The sequence below is a fragment of the Cibotium barometz genome, chromosome 63, assembly GCF_041138505.1.
Source record: "Cibotium barometz isolate CiBa-2024 chromosome 63, ASM4113850v1, whole genome shotgun sequence".
NCBI lineage: Eukaryota > Viridiplantae > Streptophyta > Polypodiopsida > Cyatheales > Cibotiaceae > Cibotium > Cibotium barometz.
The window spans coordinates 12,212,014-12,232,778 of NC_141108.1; the positions used below are offsets into that span (position 1 = coordinate 12,212,014).

At 47.9% G+C, this 20,765-nt stretch overlaps 1 protein-coding gene across 2 annotated transcripts in view; it reads left to right on the forward strand.

Moving 5' to 3' along the window:
- ALG12 (homolog of asparagine-linked glycosylation 12) overlaps window positions 1-20,765 on the forward strand; it is a 97,818-nt gene that overhangs the window by 43,706 nt on the left and 33,347 nt on the right. For both annotated transcript variants that reach the window (XM_086795886.1, XM_086795887.1), the window contains exons 3-8: window positions 11,070-11,111; window positions 11,245-11,290; window positions 11,557-11,646; window positions 11,878-11,933; window positions 12,087-12,204; window positions 12,334-12,392. In XM_086795886.1, the coding sequence (XP_086652012.1) occupies window positions 11,070-11,111; window positions 11,245-11,290; window positions 11,557-11,646; window positions 11,878-11,933; window positions 12,087-12,204; window positions 12,334-12,392 (411 nt within the window). The remainder of the gene's footprint in view (window positions 1-11,069; window positions 11,112-11,244; window positions 11,291-11,556; window positions 11,647-11,877; window positions 11,934-12,086; window positions 12,205-12,333; window positions 12,393-20,765) is intronic.

Genomic DNA, 20,765 nt, shown 5'->3' on the forward strand with positions numbered 1-20,765 from the left:
CAGTGCAACGGGGCTTAGCTTTGCATGACTCTGTCTGACGCTGCTGTTGGCGAGTCGAAGTAGCTACATCCCAAAGGATGAATATCAGTGATCTTTCCAGGCATGCCAAGGAGGCTCGCCTCTAACAAATCCCTGAGCTCTCCGAACGCCGGGCGGCTACACATAATCTTGCATACAAACGTGGAGGCCTCTAAGGATTCGACTATCGAAGTGAGGAGCTGGAGGTCCACTTTTGAAAAAGAGAGGCAAGGGACGGAGGCCTTGGTCGGGGATGACGGAGCGGCTGCCATGGAGTCCTCCTGAGGGTTCAAGACCAGAAGAGGCCGAAACTTGCTGATAGGAAAAACTGCCTGAAAGCTGGAAACCTGCCTTGAGAAAATGTTGAAGGGGAGGCGAGGAGGGGGCACGAGGAGCAGGAAGGTGACCAGGGGGGAGTGGGGGGGGTGCTGAGGAGCAGGAAGGCGAGGGGGTGCTCAAATGAAGTAAAAGGAAGCAGAGGTGGAGCGGCCAGCAAGAGAGACATGAGGAGTAGAGGAGCAAGGGAAGAAAGCAGGAAAAGGAAAAAAACCAAAACTTAGGTGCTGGACGGGGGAGGAAAGAGGGTGGTGGGGAGGCCGAAAAAGGGGCAAGGGGGTAGATGGGGGAGGAAAAAGGGCGAGCAGGTGGCAGCAAGCGGGGGCTGGAGGGTGGGCAAGGAGCAGAAGGGGGGCAGTGTGCAGGTGAAAGGGAAGGACAGGGCAACGGCGGGCAGGAAGGGGGGGAGGCACATTGCTTGAATGGCAGGGCGCAGGTTCGGGGGGGCTCACAGCTCCGCGTCGAACTTTTAGGGGCTTGGATCCACACATTGGCCATAAATAAGCGTGATAAATAGGCGTCATAAATACGCGTGAGAAACTGGGATCCGAGAGACTTGGATCCACAAACTGGCCACACATGGGCACAAGAAACCGGAGAGAACTATTTGGGTGGCCAAATGGTGACATTGTTGGTACAGTCTCCAAGAAATCTGTTGATTGTGAAGATACACTAACTAGCCTATCCTCCAGGCTCCCATGACGAAGACAAATCTGATGACATGTCCTTCTGTGGTGTCTCCTTGACATTAGGCACTGAAGATACTCCCCCCAATGGAAACGGCAAGTGAGAAGGATCCTCTTGAACGACCTCAAAACCTGAAGCGACCACCACTGAAGCCAAAGATTCTCCACTGAGTGCAAACGGCAATTGTGAAGACTCTCCCTCAAAGACTTGTAAACTTCGTCTGTTTGTACCTGTGGCCTGATGCAATGAAGCACCCTCCCGAGAAATGAAAAAAACTAAGATGCGCACGCATGCATCTCCTTCACACACATCCTCCGGTTCTAAAGAAGCTGCCTCTTCGGACTGCTCTTGTGATTTTGAAGAAGCCGCCTCCTTGGATTGCTCCTCCAAGGTCTTTAGATAATCCTTTGTGTTGTGCTTGTTGGAGTCACAATAAAAGCATTGTTCAGCAGCCATCTTGGCACAATGCCCTTTAGGGGTGAGGTGAGTCACCGAGGCTCCCCCACTGCCTTGTCCTTACCATCCTTGGCCTTGGACTGGCTACCCTTGTGCCCTGTTGTTGAGTCCCAGACTTGGAACTCTCGAGTGTCTCGAGGGTTGTAGCAAGACAAACCACATTTGAAAGATCACGGGGCTGATGTGTACGAACGTTTGCGTGCAAAGACGGTTTCAAACCATCCACAAATCGCTCAACCTGCATTGACCACACCGGATGGTCCTTGTGACCATCAGCAAAAGCTTCTAGAAACGAGCGAGATAGTCGGTTATCGATTCGTCATGTTTGTGCATAAAACGCTCCCATTGTTTCTTCAATTCACACTCGTAATCTATGGCGGGAATAAATTGCTTTAAGACCGCCTTGCAACAGTCATTCTAGCAAGTCATGGAGTGGTGCCTAAGGTGGTCTTCCCACCACAAGAGAGCGGCACCCGTCAAAGTTGTATGCACCAAACGGAGCTGAAAAATATATGAACCACGTGCTATCGCCAATGTGGCAGCCACTTCGCAAGTCCAATTGGTGACGACTTCTCTGTCCACTTTCCACTGAACTTGGGAGGCTTCAAAAGCTTCAATAATTGACCTCGTTCCTCACAAGGCATGGAGGAAGAACTTGTTGAACTGGTAGTCCGCTAACGTTGAGCCGATGAAGGTGAGTGGGAACTATTCGGAGAATCAGGTTGAGAGGAACTCTACGAAGGAGATCGTCGATGATGTGAACGACGACTCTCCTGCTGAGACTACACACAAGTGTGGAATGATGACTGCCGGATTGGGAGTGAAGCTCATCTAGTACATCCTTTCTTGCATCCAAAGGAGTTAAAAATCCTTCTCCAGAAAGGAGGTCGTCAATAACACGAACCACGACTACTACGTGCAGTTGAACACACCAGATTCTCCTTTAGGTGCTTCAGCTGCGGTATGGATAGAAAGAGCTGGTACTAAAAACCATTCTGTATAAGGTTTGATAGAATGACTGTCGGACTAGGAGCGAAGCTCATCCAATACATCCTTGCCTGCATCCAAAGGATTGAAAAATCCTTCTCCATAAAGTTTTGCCACTTTGTCCTTGGAATCATCCAACACTTGCTCTGAAGCCCGGGCCCTTGTAGATTCTAGATCCAGAATACTAGGTGCTCGAGGTGCCGACTCCATCCTGTCGAGACGAGCAGATTTAGCCTCCATTTTAGCCACCTGTGTGTCTATGGATGCCTTCATGCGGAGAAGCAAATCAATGAGGTGTGAATCCATGACAAATATCAAGTGATCAAGGACCATGTGAGGGATTTCAGCCCTATGCGATGAGGTAAGGGTTTGGTGGGGTAAGGAAGTACAATATAGCCCAAATAACCGAGGTGCATTGAAGAGAAACTCTCCCCAAGCCCAAACTTGTGCACTCTTGGAATCTAGGTGCTCTACCCTATCCAAGCAGTCAACACACACGGATGGCAGAAAGGAAAAGAAATTTGTAGGTTCCCTAACCGACTTTATAACACTTGCACCTATGTGTTGGAGTTTTCTAGAGATAGAAAGACGAGTGTGGCGGAATCACACATATAGCACACACACCTGTATTATGTACAAGAAAGAGGTAATACAACTGAAATTCAAGTACAAGATGTGGCTAAGAATGGAGACGTTAAATCATAGCCCTGTGACCTACTGTACACTCTTGGCTAGCACTTCGCCTACTATTGAGAAACGCTCTGCGAAGTCCAACATTGAGGAAAACAAATGATTATGATGATTTTGGCTACCCACGTATATATATGCACCAATGCTCCTAGTCGGCCAATTCTAAAGTTGTCGGCCAGCTATACTCAATTGCCATGTCATCAGTGCCATGTCTCCACCACCACGTGGCACCTGCTGTCTGACTTCGCCCGTCGGTTGCTATCTGATGTTTGGCTTTGCCGTGCATACTTGTAGGTGTGTCACACTCAGGGGGCTCCAAGTCTCTCCTCTGCGTCCGCTTGCTACCTTCAACTATTCTCTCATGGTATCAGAGCGCTGAGGTTCTCAGGCTCTACAGGAAGACATTCACGTCGTCTTTTTTTTCAACCCTCCCTCTTTGTAGTTTAACGCAAATCGTTTTTTTTTTTTGGGTTATGTCCCTATCCCGGACTAGTGGTAGCACCATGCACTTGTTCCATCAGCCTCTCCCTCCCTTACTTCATCGCGCATTGGGTTGGCTCCCATCTTCACTCATGTACCTTGATCTCTGGAAGGAGTTTAGCTCAACATCTTTCTTTCACCTCACCTAGCATCTAGGGAGGAGTGGGCAGCCCCCGGGTACCTACTTGCAGGCTTTCCGCCACTATAAATTCAAGAGGAGGATTCCATGGCTTCTACACCGAGTGTCATCTCTTCGTCTATTCCCCAACTTTGCAAGGAATCCATCCTAGATGGGACCAACTACCTTGATTGGTCTTTGCAGATGGACTTTACTTTTGTATTATCGGCTATGGGGTATTGTTACCGGGGCCAATGCCCAGCTCACTGCAACTTCTCTCCTTGGGCTGAAATTGATGACTGGCTTGATAAGGATCCTTGGGCACATGCGTTCATCATCTTCAACATCAAATCATTTGTTGCTCGTCAATTTGATGACAATGATGATGAGACCACATAAGAATTGTGGGATGCCATTCAAAGGAGGTATCATAAAGAGAAGATTGCCTTGGAGAATCAGCTTGCCAACCTGAAGGTCTCTGATACTGCCAACATCATGGATTCCATCATGGAGTTTGTTACCATCCAAAAGCAGTTGGTCTCTTTGGGGAGCAATGCTACTGATGAAGACTTTGCTCCTCGCACTTCTTCCCTCTACTCCCGATTTGCATACAGTTGTTAGCATGCTTTAGGATAGAGCTACGAGGAAGAAAACACGCCAAGGTGCTTCCGAGACCCTTCTTCATGTAACATGTGGAAGCTCGGTGGAAGAATTGGTAACTTCAATGCTCAGAATTCAGCAATCGTTCGCGACGAATATAACGCCCAACATAGAAGAAGACGTGCAGAGAGAGAGAGAGAGAGAGAGAGAGAGAGAGAGAGAGAGAGAGAGAGAGAGAGAGAAAGAAAGAAAGCAAGAAAGGTGTATTAACGTCTACTAGAGGCCCAACTCGATCTATGAGACAAATCAATATACAACTGTCAATGTCTTCTGGATGTCCAGAGAAAAAAAAGGACAATGAACATGAAATAAACTATGAAAGTACTGAGCTAGTGGGGGGGTGTGATGGATGGAGCACTACTGTTAGAGGCTCAGTATGCAACCTATATGCGCAAGGTATACAAGAATGCAATGCAGATTTGTCTAGCTCCAACCAGTACCATAATGGGGGTGTAATATGTGATACATAGGCGATGGTGAGGCAAAAATACCTTGGAGCATGATCTCCGGGTGTGAGTGTAAGTGAGCTAGCCGCTCCTGGATATGGTGCTGATGTCCAGCCCCTATCTCTGTGATCTCCCTATGATGTAGTATGGGAGTCTGGTAGCCTGGTGCTCTCGGTCTCTGTTTGGCTCCGAGGTTCGCAGAGCGCTGAAGTGTAACCCCCTCTTGTGTGAGGATAGGCACTGGGATAGATCTGTGGAAGAAATCAATGAGCTGGAGCTATCGCCCACCTCTCCCCGTGGTATGAGTCCGTAGCAGTGTCTCTCTGTGGCGCTGTGTCTCTAGCAAGAACTGGCCAAATCTGCGCTGGTCTGCGGACTCCATGATCTGGCGGAGTGAGGAATGTCCACTGAAGATGGTGGTGTATCTCTCTCTAATGACACTATATGCTCTGCATCTGCATACATAATGTTCCTCACTCTCAATCTCCTCCTGGCATAGTCTGCATATCCTCTCTGCTCTGGGGATCCGTGCTCCATGCATCCAAGATGCGTGGCATGCACTCCCTCGTGTGCCACCTGTGCTAGTGTGAGATCGTCTTCGAGGTAAGTCTTTTCTCCTTTTAGTGCCCGCCTTTTGGTAAGGAATGCTTGCCTTGCCTCCAACCCCGCAAACTTGAGAATGAGTGCGGGTTCCTTGGTGGTGTCTTTGCCCACCCTCCATGCCTCGACGAAGGGGGTATCAGCGATTTCCAGCTTTCTGCATAGTACTATGGCGTCCTCTTTCGGCGAGGCTCCTTCCTTCCATCCCACCACTCTCACATTCAATGCCCTAATCTTCCTTCTTTTCTCCTCTTCGAGTGTGTCATTGATGATGTTTGGGGATGATGGTGGGTTCTGTTGCTTCTTGGCAACCTCAATCCAGCTGCCCGCTTCTTCCACTTGTTTCTATGTCTTCTTAATCACCTCGGCCCATGTGGTTGCCTCGTTTGCCTTCTTCTCCTCTTGTTCTTGGAGGGTCTTCATTTGCTCTCTAAGTGTATTCAGCTCATCATTGAGGGATAGTTGAATCTCTCCTTCTTCGAATGGAGTACGTGCCCTCAAGGTCTCGTTTTCCACTTTAAGTTTGGCAACTTGGGCCTCCAGCTCCGTGATTTGTGAGGTGTGGTGGCTGGTTTTTGCGTCCAACATTTGGACCATTTCCTCCTGCATCTTGCTTAGCTGAGTTGCCATGTATTCCTCCATGTCTGCCTTCCACCTATCCATCTCCTCTTGCATGGAGGCACGAAACTCATGCCTAAGGTCATCACTATCCTTGTTCTCCCTGAGCTTCTTTTGTAGGTGCTCAATGTCCGTATCCTGCATTTTGCATACTTCTCTCATGGTGGTCAGGCATGGTTTGATATGGGGGTCGCCGATCTTCTGTGTGCTCGCCCAAATCGAGCTGTATTTCCTCTCCGTCTCACCTCTAGTCCTTGTTGCCGGCGAGCTGTCCATGTTGGACTGAAGGGGTCCCCCTTCTAGTACTGATTTTGCTCCTCAGCTGGTGGCCCCCATAGATGGCCAGCTGCAAGTGGGGAGGCAAGTAGCAGCAGATAGGATTATGTTGCTGCCTTGGGGGCCTGAGCAAGGGCGGGTGAGGAAATGTGGCGAAAAGAGAGAGAGAGTTGTGTTTATAAAGAAAGATAACAAAAGGGGGCGAAGAGAGAGGGAGAGAAAGAACATGTTGTGGATCTGGAGCTGATGGGAGGATCGTAGTTGGTGTCCCACAGGCTTGGGATTCCGGGCACGTCGAAAAGCGCAAGTGTTTATAAAGAAAGATAACAAAAGGGGGCGAAGAGAGAGGGAGAGAAAGAACATGTTGTGGATCTGGAGCTGATGGGAGGATCGTAGTTGGTGTCCCACAGGCTTGGGATTCCGGGCACGTCGAAAAGCGCAAGCGTGTTCTGAAGTGACTCCTCGTGGATGGGGTGGAGCTCTCCCTGGTAGTGGTCCATGTAGAACATCGACCATGGGGCAAGCCCAGCTGCGGGTGTCACCCAAGTGTCCTGAATATGCTGTCTGAAGAGGTCCAACCGTGTGAGCCGGTTGATCTCTCCGTGTGTGATCTGTAGGAGAAGGGAGGCGAGGTCATACTGTAGTGGTGGGAGGTGGTCCATCTGTATACCATGTGATGTGAACCATGCGGAGACTTTCACAAACCAACTGTCATGCCCTTTTTCTGCTAGTAGCCATGAAGACTCCATGGCTAGATGGGGGGTACCTGTGTGGGCCCATCTCAGCGGATGTATGAGATGGTCTGGAAGAGGGCATCTACCTCCATTGGAGGTGCAACGAATTCTACTCTCACAATCTCATGTGGCACTGATAGTTTTCTGCGTGAGAACATCATGATCTGAGGCCGCTCAAATCTTCTTCCATCTGTTTGGTGATAGGTCAGGTCTCCAAAAGGCCGTGCCATACATCAATGTGGGTGTGACTAGTGTGTCAAACAACCGTAGCTTTGTCCTGGGCTCCTGGAAGTGTGCTTGGAAGCACTGTCGCTCAAGCAAGGCCAATGCTGCATACCCTCCGGGTTAGCCGGGCATCTGCTGCTGGTAACATGGTGTATTTGGGCCTTCTGAATATCACTCCAAGGGAGGTGTATGAGGTGACAATCTTGACTGGGTCTCCCCTGTATGTGGAGCTGTGGTCCCTAAGGTGTATCGAAGAGGTGTGCAAGACCATCACCTTGGTCTTGCCAAGGTTGATCGTTAGGTCCTGCTGTGTACAGAACTTCTGTAGAGCAATCCGGATGCCTCTGCAATCTAGCCACTGAATCTGAAATGAGGACTATGTCATCTGCATACAGCAGTAGAGGGATCAATATGCCGACCAAGTTTCCTCCCAGTCCACTGAAGCTGTCAATGAAGTCCGAGATCTCATCAATGTATAAGCCAAACAAAGTCGGAGAGAGCGGGCAGCCTTGCTTCATCTCAATTGTGCTAGAGACCCTCACCTGACATCCCACCAGGCGCTCTAACTTGTCCGATAATGGACTCATATAAAGCAATGGTGCTCCATGTCACCTTGGAAGGTACCCCCATGACCTGTAGTCTTTGTAGTAGGTGGGCGTGGGGCACTGTGTTAAGCGCATTGCAGAATCCACAAAGCAGTAGTAAATCTTCTTATTGGATGCCTTTCCTTCCTCAATGATGGCTCTGAGTGTGAAGATGAGATCCAGTGTTGAATGTGCCCACCGAAAGCCTGCCATCCCCTGGGCCCTCCATCCTTGAGTCTCGGCTAAGGAACTCAATTGCATCTCCACAATGGACCCATAGAGCTTAGCCAGTGTGTGGCCAATCATGATGGTGCGGTAGTCAATAGGTTCCAGGGGGTTTCATGCCTTCAGGATGGGGGTGATGGTGTTGGTTGTCCATGTGAGTGGGAAACCCTCACATAAAGCACGGTTGAACATGTGAGCCAAGAGCTGGCTGCTGGGCAATGCATCTGCGGCATGAGAGATGTGTTCTGCTAGAAGCCCTTTGTGATCTGGGGATGGACCATTCCCAAGTCGCTTGATGGCTTTGAGCACCATCACCTTCGTGAAGAAAGTGGATGTGGTGGGGAGACAATCCTGTGGGTGGGCAGGGTGGCTGGTTGGGGATGGAGTAGAGTGAGTGGGTGTGAAGGTTAGGAGAGGAAATGGGTGTGGGGTCGCGGCGAGGGAGTATCTTCCTCCAAGCCTCCTTGCATTCCTTGCCAAAAAACCTGCGATAGAATGATTCCTCGATTCAGATGTAGTGGGCTTGCTTCTTCTGGCGAGTCAAGCGCCGGAAAATCCTTTTCACTTTTCCTGCAATGAGATTTTCTCTTGCTTTTCTTCCTCTCATAAGTGGGCCCGTGTAGTCCGGCACTCATCATTATATCACCCATTCTGAGGCAAAAGTTCCACAAGGTGGCCTGGCGGTAGATTTCTCGGTGAATAGGAATGAGGCAGCAGTGGAGCTGTGGAGGACATCAGAGAGCTGGGTGGTGAGGGTACCAGGGAGGCATGAGGTCCAGATAGAGTATGTGGTGGTATATGTGGCATGTGAGGGCTCCGGATGTCTGCCACCTGGGCATGCCAGCGGAGCTGTGGAGGACATCAGTGAGCTGGGTGGTGAAGGTATCCAGGGAGGCATGAGGTCCAGATAGAGAGTGTGGTGGTATATGTGGCATGTTAGGGCTCCGGATGTCTGCCACCTGGCCATGTGATGTACCCATATTCAGGAAGTGTCTCCTGAATGTGGTGAGATTTCCGTGACCATGGGATGATCTCTGCAGGGCGAGGTCCCTGGTGTCCAACTTTCAGAGTGTGATGGTATCCTCAAAGTCCAGGAAGGTGACCTGCTGGCTCTTTGTCCGGGAATTGAAATCCCCCAGGAGGACTTTCCCGTGGCTCAAGAACTCCATGGTATCACTGTAGCTCGGGAGGTATGGTGACTGGCCATGGGTTTGACGGCCATATTGTGAGGCAGGAGGGAAGTAACATGTGGACAACCTGATCTCTGCTGGCTTGCAGGCTGATCCACGTATATCTAGCTTCCTCGTCCTTTTGGACTATGGTAAGTATCCACCGTAGATGTGGTTTGAATAGCATAGCCACCCCTCCAGATCCGTGAAGTACTCCTAATGTGCAGGTCTCTCCTCTGAATGCTGACTCCCACTCATATCTGGCTATATCTGGTAGCCCTCTCTCTGGGCTTTGGTGTGTCTCTGTGTAGAAGATGATGTCCCAGCCTGTGGATGTCTCACTAAGTCTCCCTAGGTGCCAGTTTGGCAGCCAAATCTGAAAATTTCAAGAGGAGAAGCCTATCCTGAGTCGTGTTTTTCCCCGCTCTCCATGCATCCGTGTATGGGGTGCCCTCTACTCCAAGCATCTGGCATAGTCCCTTTGCATCCTCCCTGGGGGAAATTCCAACTTTCAAGCGCGTCACTCGTACATGTAGGGCTTGGACCCACCTACGTTTCTACTCATCAAGTGTGTCATTTATGATGGCTTGTGGCTGCGTTTGTTTCTTATCTTGCACGACCCATTCATGTTTAGTGCTCTTCAACTCTTCCTTGAGCTTGTCATTGTTGGCAGCTTTAAGCCCTTCCACATCAGCCAGTAGTGCTTTTTGGAAGCTGATCTCACCATCTTCAGCACCTATGGTGGCTTTTAGTGCTTCCATCTCTGCCCTAAATTCTCCTATGATGGGTGTAGGCTTAGCCATGGGGTTCTCCTTCATGCCTTTGATCGATGTGGCTTGTGAGCATATCTGTGTTTCGAGTTCCTGTATCTTGGCATCCTTCTTCTGCACTTCCCTTTGGAAGCTGATCTCACCATCTTCAGCACCTATGGTGGCTTTTAGTGCTTCCATCTCTGCCCTAAATTCTCCTATGATGGGTGTAGGCTTAGCCATGGGGTTCTCCTTCATGCCTTTGATCGATGTGGCTTGTGAGCATATCTGTGTTTCGAGTTCCTGTATCTTGGCATCCTTCTTCTGCACTTCCCTTTGGAAGCTGATCTCACCATCTTCAGCACCTATGGTGGCTTTTAGTGCTTCCATCTCTGCCCTAAATTCTCCTATGATGGGTGTAGGCTTAGCCATGGGGTTCTCCTTCATGCCTTTGATCGATGTGGCTTGTGAGCATATCTGTGTTTCGAGTTCCTGTATCTTGGCATCCTTCTTCTGCACTTCCCTTTGGATTTGTTTCTTGTGTTTTGCTTGTTGGTTCTTCATCTCTGTGACCTCCTCCTGTAGGGTAGCAATCTGGGTATCTTTGGCTGCGAGAGCATCTTTCATGAACAGCTTAAGACTGTCCATATCCTTCTTGATTTCTGAAAACTGTCTTTTATGGTTGTTGAAAGTCCTATTTGCAATCTTCTTACTGTCTTCAGGCTGTCTGCCACTTTGTTAAGTTCCTTCTGGAATCCTGTACTGAGGGGGGCCATACTGGGGGGGGGGGAAAGAAAGTTATATTAAACGTCTTCTAAAGACCCAATGGGTCGATGAGACCTAAGTGATACAATGCTATCCATGGTATGTCTCATCATGGAAAAGGAAAACAAAACAAGTACAACTAAGAGAGAGAGATATTTGTTATAAAGTCAAGTTTTTGGGTTTTATGAAACAATCAATTCTTACTAGACACAACTGTGTATGTCTTATTTGCCATTGCGATGACAGGCAATGCACGATCTCTTGTATCATAGACACCAACTAGATAAGGTAAGTGCTTCTTTCTTTCACGTTGTGTAGATCGATGTTTGGACTTCATCTTGTGTTTTCTTTAGCTCTTCTTATTATCTTCCCAACTCAAGAGGTAGATTTGACAGTCTCACTTGACTTTGATGTGTTTCAGTATGATCATCTAGACTTTCCAGGTGTGGTGCCTCGGACTTTTATAGGTCGGTGCATGTCTTAACCAAAGCATTGAGTTGCTATAAGTGATACCTGTGTTTGTATGCTTGACATAGCACACTGGTTGTGAAAACAGCATGTGATTATCAAAGGTCCATGTGAAATAGGTGGGTTAGGGGTTATGCATGTTTTATTAGGCTGTAATTATCAAAGGTCCATGTGAAATTGAGGGGTTGGGGGTTATGAGTGTTTTATTTTTTGTTAAGGCACCTTTTTTTTGTCAAGACACCTTCCATTTTTTGACTTTGTACAGGTGCTATGATTGTCAGCCTATTATCTTCGCCATTTGCGCTGGTAGCTGCCATTTTGGATCTCCCCACCAAGGTTTCGAGCCTTGTGTTTGGTACAATAAACCTCGATCCTTAAAATGATTGGGTTCTTCAATGGTTCTTTGAATAAGTAAATCACATTTGTTCTTCACACCTGTCCCCTTCATTCACCATCAAGTTAGCATGGTATCTGGCCATGTTCTAGTGTGTTATGATAGATGTGTCCTTTTCCGACCAGCGTATGATTCTGCTCTTTACTCCACTTGGCATCTATCTGACTGACACTTGCATGTGGATTATTTCAGTACGGCTCGTTTTTGGAGGTTTGGTCCTCACTACATTCTTTGTGCTGAGGTTGCAGGTAGTGTTAGGGGAGATTTGTGCTATTTTTTTTAATTGCAAGACTTGTTCCTATCACACTACACATTGTTGCTATCATACTACATTGTTGCTATCATACTACACATTTTGTTGACTGGCGGCTGTAACTTTTGTGCTGATTGTTCATGGGCAGATACATAAACGGTTTGGGCACCAAGTTTCCTTTGCATACACGATATTCACAATTTTGCAGTTCCATCTCCTCTTTTATATTACAAGGCCACTTCCAAACATTTTTGCCTTGGGAGTAGGTTCGTTCCAGCACTTTAAAAGAAAATCAGTTCCAGCACTTGCCTAATTTTGTTTTTTCAAATTTGTAAGTTTACGAATTTCAAGTGGTAGAATTATTGCTTGTGCGTGCTTGATTTATATTGCCACAGTGAACTTAGCCTATGCTGCTTGGATATCTGGAAGGCCGGAAACAACCCTTGCATTCTTGGTAGGCTCTCTTGGTAACTAATGAAAGAAATTTTTGTTTTTTACCTCTGCTTCTGGTGGTGCTTAAGTTTTCTAAAAGTAAGAAAAGAGCCTTAACCATGCCTTCAATGCTTGAAGAACCTTGCCAAGTATGTGCAAGAGGTGCATACCTGCTCACTTGTAAGTGTTCCAATTCATGCATTGGAATAAAGTGCTATGGGACCATATGGACCATGGGCCTTGCATGGCCCAATATGAATGTCAAGGACATTAATAAATGTGAAATGGTGGCGAAAGTATATAAGACAATTATAAGACCACGTTGTATCTACACAAATAAGCGTGCGCAAGACCCCCCCCCCCTCCCTCCCTGTTCGCTTCTCTGCCCGCCCCGTCGCAGGGCAGTCCTCCCCCCTCCTTTTCCCTTTTTGCTCTTTTGCCACCTCCCCCCCCCCCCCCTTTTTTTTTTCTAAGCCGCCCTCCTCTCTTCTTTTTCTTTTCTCTCTTCGTTTCTTCACCCCTCTCCTCCCTCCCCTCCCGTGCAGGTTGATGCTTCTAGGCTTCTGAGGTTTTTAGTTTTATTTGGCAAGCTTCGGCTCATTCTGGTCTTCACCTTAGGAGGACTCCATGGCAGCCACTCCGTCATCTCTGCCGTTGCTTGCATTTCCTTCTCCAAAGCGGATCTACAGGTTCTTGCCACGACTATTGCCTCACTTGAGGCCTCCACCCTGGTCTACAAAATTGTTGGTAGCCGCCCCGCACGCAGACAGCTCAGGATCTTTTTCAGGCTAGCCTCATTGGCGAACCTGCAAAGATGCGTACGACGCAAGCCTTCTTTGCTCGGTGGTAGCACACTTCGATCCTAAGTCTGACCCATTGGCTAGCGTTTCGGGCTTCCCAGTGACAGTTTGCTTCCCAGGTCTTAGGAAGAAGTACCTTCCTCTTCTCCCGGTTATTGGTGGTGCCATCGGGAGAGTAATGGAGGTCCCCTCCCCCCCCCCCCCCCCCCCCCCAAAACTGTTGCCTCGTCCCTCGCGAGGGCAGCTGGGATTCCATTCCTCCGCATCTGTGTGGCCTCGCCAGAGTTAGTATGGCATTATATTTCTATTCCTAGCCTCTGAGGGGATCCCATACAGCAGCACGTGGAGTATTCTAGCCTCCTAGGCCAATGCTTCATCTGCAGACAGATGGGTCACTTAGCTAGAGCTTGCCCTCGGCGGCAGTCCAGACATAGTAGCAACGGAACGGGAACGGGAATGGAACGAAAGCCCCACCAAGGGAACGAGAACGGGCCAAAGGGGGAACGGAAAGGGGGAAGGACCTAGATAATTCCTAGAAATGACAGTAAATCTTAGCGTAGTGTTCATTTTAGAACCCGTATTACGTAACCTTAAAACAAAAAGACATACTTATAGAATAAAATGTGCCCATGGCCTAGCAACCCAAGTCCAGAGTCCAAGCCTCAAGGTGACATGCAAATAGTAAGGAGATATGCGTGGCTAATGCGAGTGATGCCTTTAAGGAGACTATCATCTATGTCATCCAAGAAAGCCATATCATCAAGACCAACATCTGCAGCATCCAAATCTTCAACCGCATCCTGACCAGGATCTGCAAGTCCATGTGTCTCCTCATCATCCGAGGACTCCTCATCAAGCAATATAAACTTCTTTGGTTTGGGAGAAGCCATATCACCAAGCAAGCACAAATTAGCACTTAACAAAAATCAAGTCATTGACTTGTTTTGTCCCAAATTTGTTCCTCTTCTTGGTTGCAACATGGCCGAACACACTCCATAGTTGCTCAATAGGAGAGGAGCTTGCACCTTGAGACAAGATCCTTACTGCCAATGATTGAAGCTCTGGTGTATGAGTCCCATAATCCTCCCACCATAAAGCAGCCCCTATCTTAAACCTATCTCTGTGTGCATTGGCCGATCCAAACCTTCCCAACTTGCTGCGATAAAATCCAAGTTTATCTTTCACCAACCTTCGTTTATCTGCATCACGAACCTACCTGGCATAGAGGTTGCGAGAACCATACAAGACTTCACATTTTGGGATGAAGTAAACACTATCAATGCTGTGATGAAGCCAATCATGCGCTTGATGCGGATTGCAGATAGATGGGACCCATGCATTGGCAACGTTTATGAGGGGATTGACCGAATGATCGAGAAAATAGGGGAAATGGGCTTGTCTCGTGAGAAATATGTAGAGGTTCGAGAATTATGTGAAGCATGATGGAATGGTTATCATTCTTCCATGCATGCTACTGCGTATGTGTTGGATCCTGAGTTCCAAGGATGTGGACAAGAGGCCGATGATGAGGTGATGGATGGTTGGGAGATGGTGCTTTCTGGCTCTTGACTGAGAAAGAGCCCATCCCATCGACTCATTGCATACAACCAACTGCTTTAAAGGCAAGTTCACTTTGGATAACCTCTTCATCATGAGAAAGTTATAACCAAAGCGTGTCTCCGAGTACTTCAAGAGATCCTTTTTGAGCGATCTCTTGCGGAATTCATTCAAAATAAACTGATGGTTTTGAATAAAGCTTATTATCTCCTTGCCTTTTTGAATGTGTGGATCAATCCATGACAAGAAGCTGCCAATATCCTTCAGTAAGTTACTCAAACAATGAGCAAAGCATGGACTAAATGTGATATGCAAATACCTGTCTTCAAGCTTTAGACCAGCTGCTCTATTTGTTGCCTCACCATTAGCTAAGAACTGAATAACATTCTGTGGGCCAACTTTCTCAATACCTTGGGCCCACTCTTCCACAAGCTGATCTACAGTTTTTCCAGTCCCAGAAGCATCATGTGAGAAAATGAATTGCATTCTTTCTCGAGAATAAGCAACCATGCCATGAATGGACCTTTTTCGAGTGTCACTCCAACCATCTGCAATAAGTGACACACCATTCTTTGCCCAACTTTCATGCACAAATTCTAAAGCACATTCAATTGTAGCTTTCTCCTTTTGCAACAAGGTGGTGCGTAGTGTCTCATAAGAAGGAGGCTTGTATGTTGGGCCATACCGTGCAATCTCCTGGACCATTTCAATAAAATATGGAGGCCTGGTAACATTGAATGCTACATGATCATGATAAAAGAACCTTGCAAGAGCTGCATCTACCTTCTCTTTCTTGCGGGGATCCCAAGCTACTCCCAAGGTTTGCTGCTTGTCGGAGCTTGCACCCATAGGCTACAAATCCTGGGAAAATGCAAAGCTCCCAAGTCCTCCATACTACTGTCCATCTCCCAAGTGTACATCTTTCCCATGTCTACTAAAGTAAGATGCATCAATTCCCAGTTTCTTTCGTGCACATGAGCCCATAGCATATTAGAGGGTTTCAAGGAGGAGGAGAGGAGTTTGAGGAGTCTTGCCTCTTTACAGCAGCTGTAGGAGAGGTCCCCGTATAGCGAGTGGATCGAGAGTCAGCTCGCCACCGCTTGCAGGGAGATTAGATCCATAAAGGAGAGGAGGGTGGTGGAAGGTGGCCTTCGAGCTGCCTTCAATGAGATTATGATTACAGGTGCCATGCTAGAGAGACTCTCAGAGGGCTTGATTCACTTGATTCCCAAGGAGGGTGGTGACAGATTGGAGATCCGGCAGTGGAGACCCATCTCTCCTTGGGACAGCCTATAAGATATTGGCCAAGGCCATTAGCAAGAGACTTCAGCCTTTTCTCCCAGACTTGATCCATGACACTCAGACTGGCTTTGTTTATGATAGGAGCATCTTGGACAACATATTCACCTTCTGGGAGGCGACAACCTCAGCCAGGATGCGGCAGCAGGACCTCATTGTACTTCTCCTAGATTTTGAGAAAGCATATGATATGGTGGATTGGAGTTTTCTGGAGGGCACGATGAGCCGGATGGGATTCCCCGTGGAGTGGATTCATGGGGTTTCAGGACTCTACTCAGCCTCGCATAGCTAGGTCCTCATTCAAGGGGCCCGAGGTGACAGCTTTCCCCTTTCCCACTCGGTTCGGCAGGGCTGTCCATTGGCACCTTACCTCTTCCTTTTCGTCGTCGAGGCCATGAGGAGTTTTCTCTCTGCCTAGGAGACCGGGCTCCAAGGATTGCGTCTTCCCCTTTGTACACTGGAGGAGTTGCTTGATTCAATGTTTGCAGGTGACATAGCAGCATTCCTTTCAGAAGATGTTGGGAATCTCCAGAGATTCGCGGAGGCGATTGAGATTTTCTGCCACGCATCAGGAGCGTAGATCAACTAGCACAAGTCGTGTGGTTTTTGGGTAGGTTCAGCACCCGCCCCAACTTGGCGACCAGTTGAGGCTTCCTAGTGGATCCTAAGGGACACTCCAGTTCGCTATCTCGATTGCCAGTTGGCATTGATATCTCTCGAGCAGCAGCAGCTCGCTCCGCTTTTTCTGAGTATTTGGAAGAAGCTTTTATATTGGAGCTTGGCGAGGCTCTCCCTAGCAAGCAGAGTGGTGGTGGCGATCCAAGTACTTCTAGCCACCATGTGGTACATCACTTCATGCTGGGCCTTTTCTTGGGCATGCATTGGCCAAGTACAACGATTGATCCGGAACTTCTTATGGGCTAGAAGTGATGGGAGGCCAGCCAGGGCTAAGGTGGCATGGCAAGTGATCATTCAGCCACGTAGCAGAGGGGGGCTTGGCCTCATCGATCTCGCTATTCAGAGCCGTGCCCTGCTAGGCAAGTTGATTATCAGAGGACTCCTTCCCGGTGGTGAGCCCTGGAAAGGATTTCTTACTGGCCCGGATTTCATCCCGCACTTCGAGCCTTGGGGGTCCCGTGGCCGCAAAGTGCCCCATGGATCTTCATAGAGATGTTAGCCCGTGGTTTTAGCCTAGCTTTTGAGGACAGATTTGCAGCTAGTTTACTTCGGGCTTGGGATCATCTCAAGCCATCCCTCAGACAAATAGTACCAGTTGCCTCAGACGATCGGCTTCGGCAACCTTTGGTCTAGAACCCCCTGATTTGTTTACCCAATGGCCACATGTTAGGGGCCCGACCGCATGTATCTTGGGGAGCCTTGAGCACAGGACCAACGAGGTCTCTTGGAGATTGGATTGCACATGGGCAGTTACCCCTAGAGGAGCAGGAGAGAGGCCTGACAGGGATCTGGGGTCAAGATCGGCTCAGCATCGACATTAACTCAGCTATCCCTCAAGAGTTGTTGACGCCTATTCCAGACCCGACCCCCAGTGTGGCTAGGAGTGTTTACCAAACACGATATCCTCCTGGCGGTCCACGGTGCAAACGAGGACAATGGTCTGCTCACTTTTTCTATTGGATCCTAGGGCAGACTATAAAGATCAGAGCTTCCCTTGGGGAATTTCAGAGGCTGCACCTTGCAGAGAGTGAGGGTGATCAGTTTTCAGGCACGGGAATGGCACATAGATCTAGCACCGGCCAAGGTGGCCAGGGAGAGACTATTGCGGCTATGGATTTGGGAATGCCGACCTCTCACGCGGCTCCCGTGGAACTCAGAAGAGTGGACTTAGCATGATCCTACGGATCGGGAGGAGACTGTGGCTTTGCATATACAACCCAACTAGGCCACAGGATCCATATGCCTGAGATAGATGACACACCGCCAGCAGCAGCAGCACATTGGCAATCACAAGGCCTATCACAGCGCTTCCTTTCAGATTTTTGGAAGAGGCTTTGGGATAGCTTTCGGCCTAGACAGATCACACTCTTTCTTTGGCTGATGGCACACAGGAGTTTGGCGGTAAGTACTTGGCTGGTAGTTGGAGGTCGGTCAGCGGCTTTGTCTGCAGTGCGGCTACTAGCAGGAGTCTCAGCGACATTGCCCGGAGGCTCAGCAGATTTGGCAGCGGATTTTTTGCATCTTCGCTATGAATAGGGCATCGATCCGGATCATGACTTGGGGCACTGTCACTTGGGCCACAGAGGGTGGAGTGATCAGGGCTTATGAGGAGGATGGGGGAGGACTAGCCCTTCATGTCTCTCACCATCATATTGCAGTAGTACCAGTCATAGCCCCCCCTACAGGTGACTAGCGGCCAAGCTCATGCCAAAGATGGGAGATTTGAAGTAGCATCGCAGCCTGGCACATCTGGCGTGCTAGATGCAGTGAGGCCATCGAGGGTACCCACACTCCGCCCGCTGAGACCATCAGGAGCATATGGCTTGATATCATTCACACCTTCTGCAGTCAGTGGGGGAGGTTATAGGGAGGTTCTGACCACATGCCGAAGCGGCGGGAAGTCTTCTTGTTACTTTGGAGGCCTGGCCCTTTCCTCAGAGATAGAGGCGGTGATCCCATTTGGCATTACAGACCACCTTTGTGGTTGTTCCCCCCTCCCCCCCCCTCCCCATATATGAGATAGCCTTCTCCTCATAGAGTGGCGAGTCGGAGGAGAAGCATCTCTTCCCCTTATGATCACTTGTTTCCCGCCCTTATATGAGGCGAGTTTGTATTTAGCTCTTCATGGTTGTACTTAGCCCTTTGTGGTTGTTTTTCTTTTACTAATTGAAGGATTCTTTTTCTTGGAAAAAAAAAAACTCATTTATCATCTTTACTCAATATCAATTAAGTGTAGCTCATGCAAGCTTCCATGGTGAACTTCACCCATGTCTTGGACTCCATGTAAATGATGTCTCGTATTCCCAACTCCACGTTAACAAGTCATCTCCTTCCTTTCTTTCATTGGTATCGAAGCCATGCCGTTGATCAATTTCTCCTACTTTCTTGATCCTCTTAATTTTCTTGAAATTTCTCCAATTTCTAGAAAATCTTGTTTCATGTTCATGGCTGATCACACATGGACCAATGGGTATGAGAATCATGGAGCTTGGTCAAGATTGGAGCCTAATTTGGTAAAAATTGCATCAAACTTGGAGAAATCTTGGTGACCGGGCACAGTTTGGACCAAAATTTGGTTAGGGTGGGCAAAGATTGAAGGTATGGGCTTGCACATTCCCCTTCTTCATCTCCCTCCTCATGTTTTTACTTCCATGGTGGATTTGAAGAAATATTCTTCATCTTGGAAGCTTGGGAAGGAACCGTGGAGTCTTTGAGCATTGATTTGATGCTTCAATGGTGAAAAACGGTCGTCGATCAAGATTTCGTCTCTCCACATCTGCTCATGAGCGTGTCGCCTGCGTTTTGGTCATTTCTTCAAACCCTAGCTCTTGCATCACCTAAACTTGCTTTCTTATGTTTCCTTCTCATAATACAAGGCTAACAAGGCATGCCTTACATGATTTGATGATGATTAGCATGAAATTAGCCACAATAAGGGAAAACGGGCTGTGTTTACTGTAATTAGGGGCTTTGGCATACTTAAGCCTTTTCTTGCCTTTCCTTCTCCTAATTAGTATTTTTATTCCCAAATTTCATCAATCTTACCTTGAATCATCATCTCTCCTTGCAAATGGGGGTTTCTCATGAAAATTAGAGTTTCTATCAAAGTTTTGGGAAGTTGCTTCAATAATCTTCTTCTCCATGCTTTGCTATACTCATACATATGATTGGTTGATGCTAAAGCAGTAGACTACATGGATTTTGGCCTCTACTTGCATTTTTGAATTTCTTGAGAAATTAGAGTTTTCTCGTCTTTTTGGGGATCGAGGGCCTTAATCATGTTCATTAGCCTTCCCTTTGATCATCTATATATTCATTGCATCAAAATGATGAAGAAATTAGGGTTTCTTGGTTGAAACAGAGGGTTTTTTTTTTTTTACTGAAGATGTATTTTTATTAATAATAAGAAAAGAGTACATATAAACTGTGGGATAGTCTTCTCAAACAATCAAGAGGAGAACTACCCACAGAAACTGCTCAATCCAAAATCCTCTTAGTGAGTAGTTTCATTGTATCTGACTATCATCTACACTTTGCATGCCATCATTAGCAAAGACCAGAGTGTTCCTCATAGACCATATCTCCCACAAGCATGTAAATCTTGCAAATCCAAAAAGGCTATTACTCTCCTTTGCTGGACCAATCTTTTTACCCAAAACCCAATGGGACCATGTACATTGCAGCCCAAAAATGTCCCCCCCCCCCCCCCCATTTAGAGAGCTGTGTCCAAAAGGATCTTAATGCCAGGCAATCCCAAAAGGCATGCTTGAAATCCTCGATGACTGTTTTGCATCTTGGGCATATCCCTGAGGCCATATTTCCGATCATCAGCTTACAGCCTAACGGAAGAGCCCCAACCATGATCCTCCACAAAAAAGTCTGACCATGAGTTGGCAGTTTGGATCCCCAAATTCTTCTGCATCTGGATTCCCAGCATTTGTTCGGCCAAGCTACTTTCCATATTGTATTGAAATGTTTAAAATCTCTCTTCTCTTACATTAACATATGATAAAACTTGGCAGTTGATTCCCGACCAAGGGAAAGTCCATCTGTCCACCCCC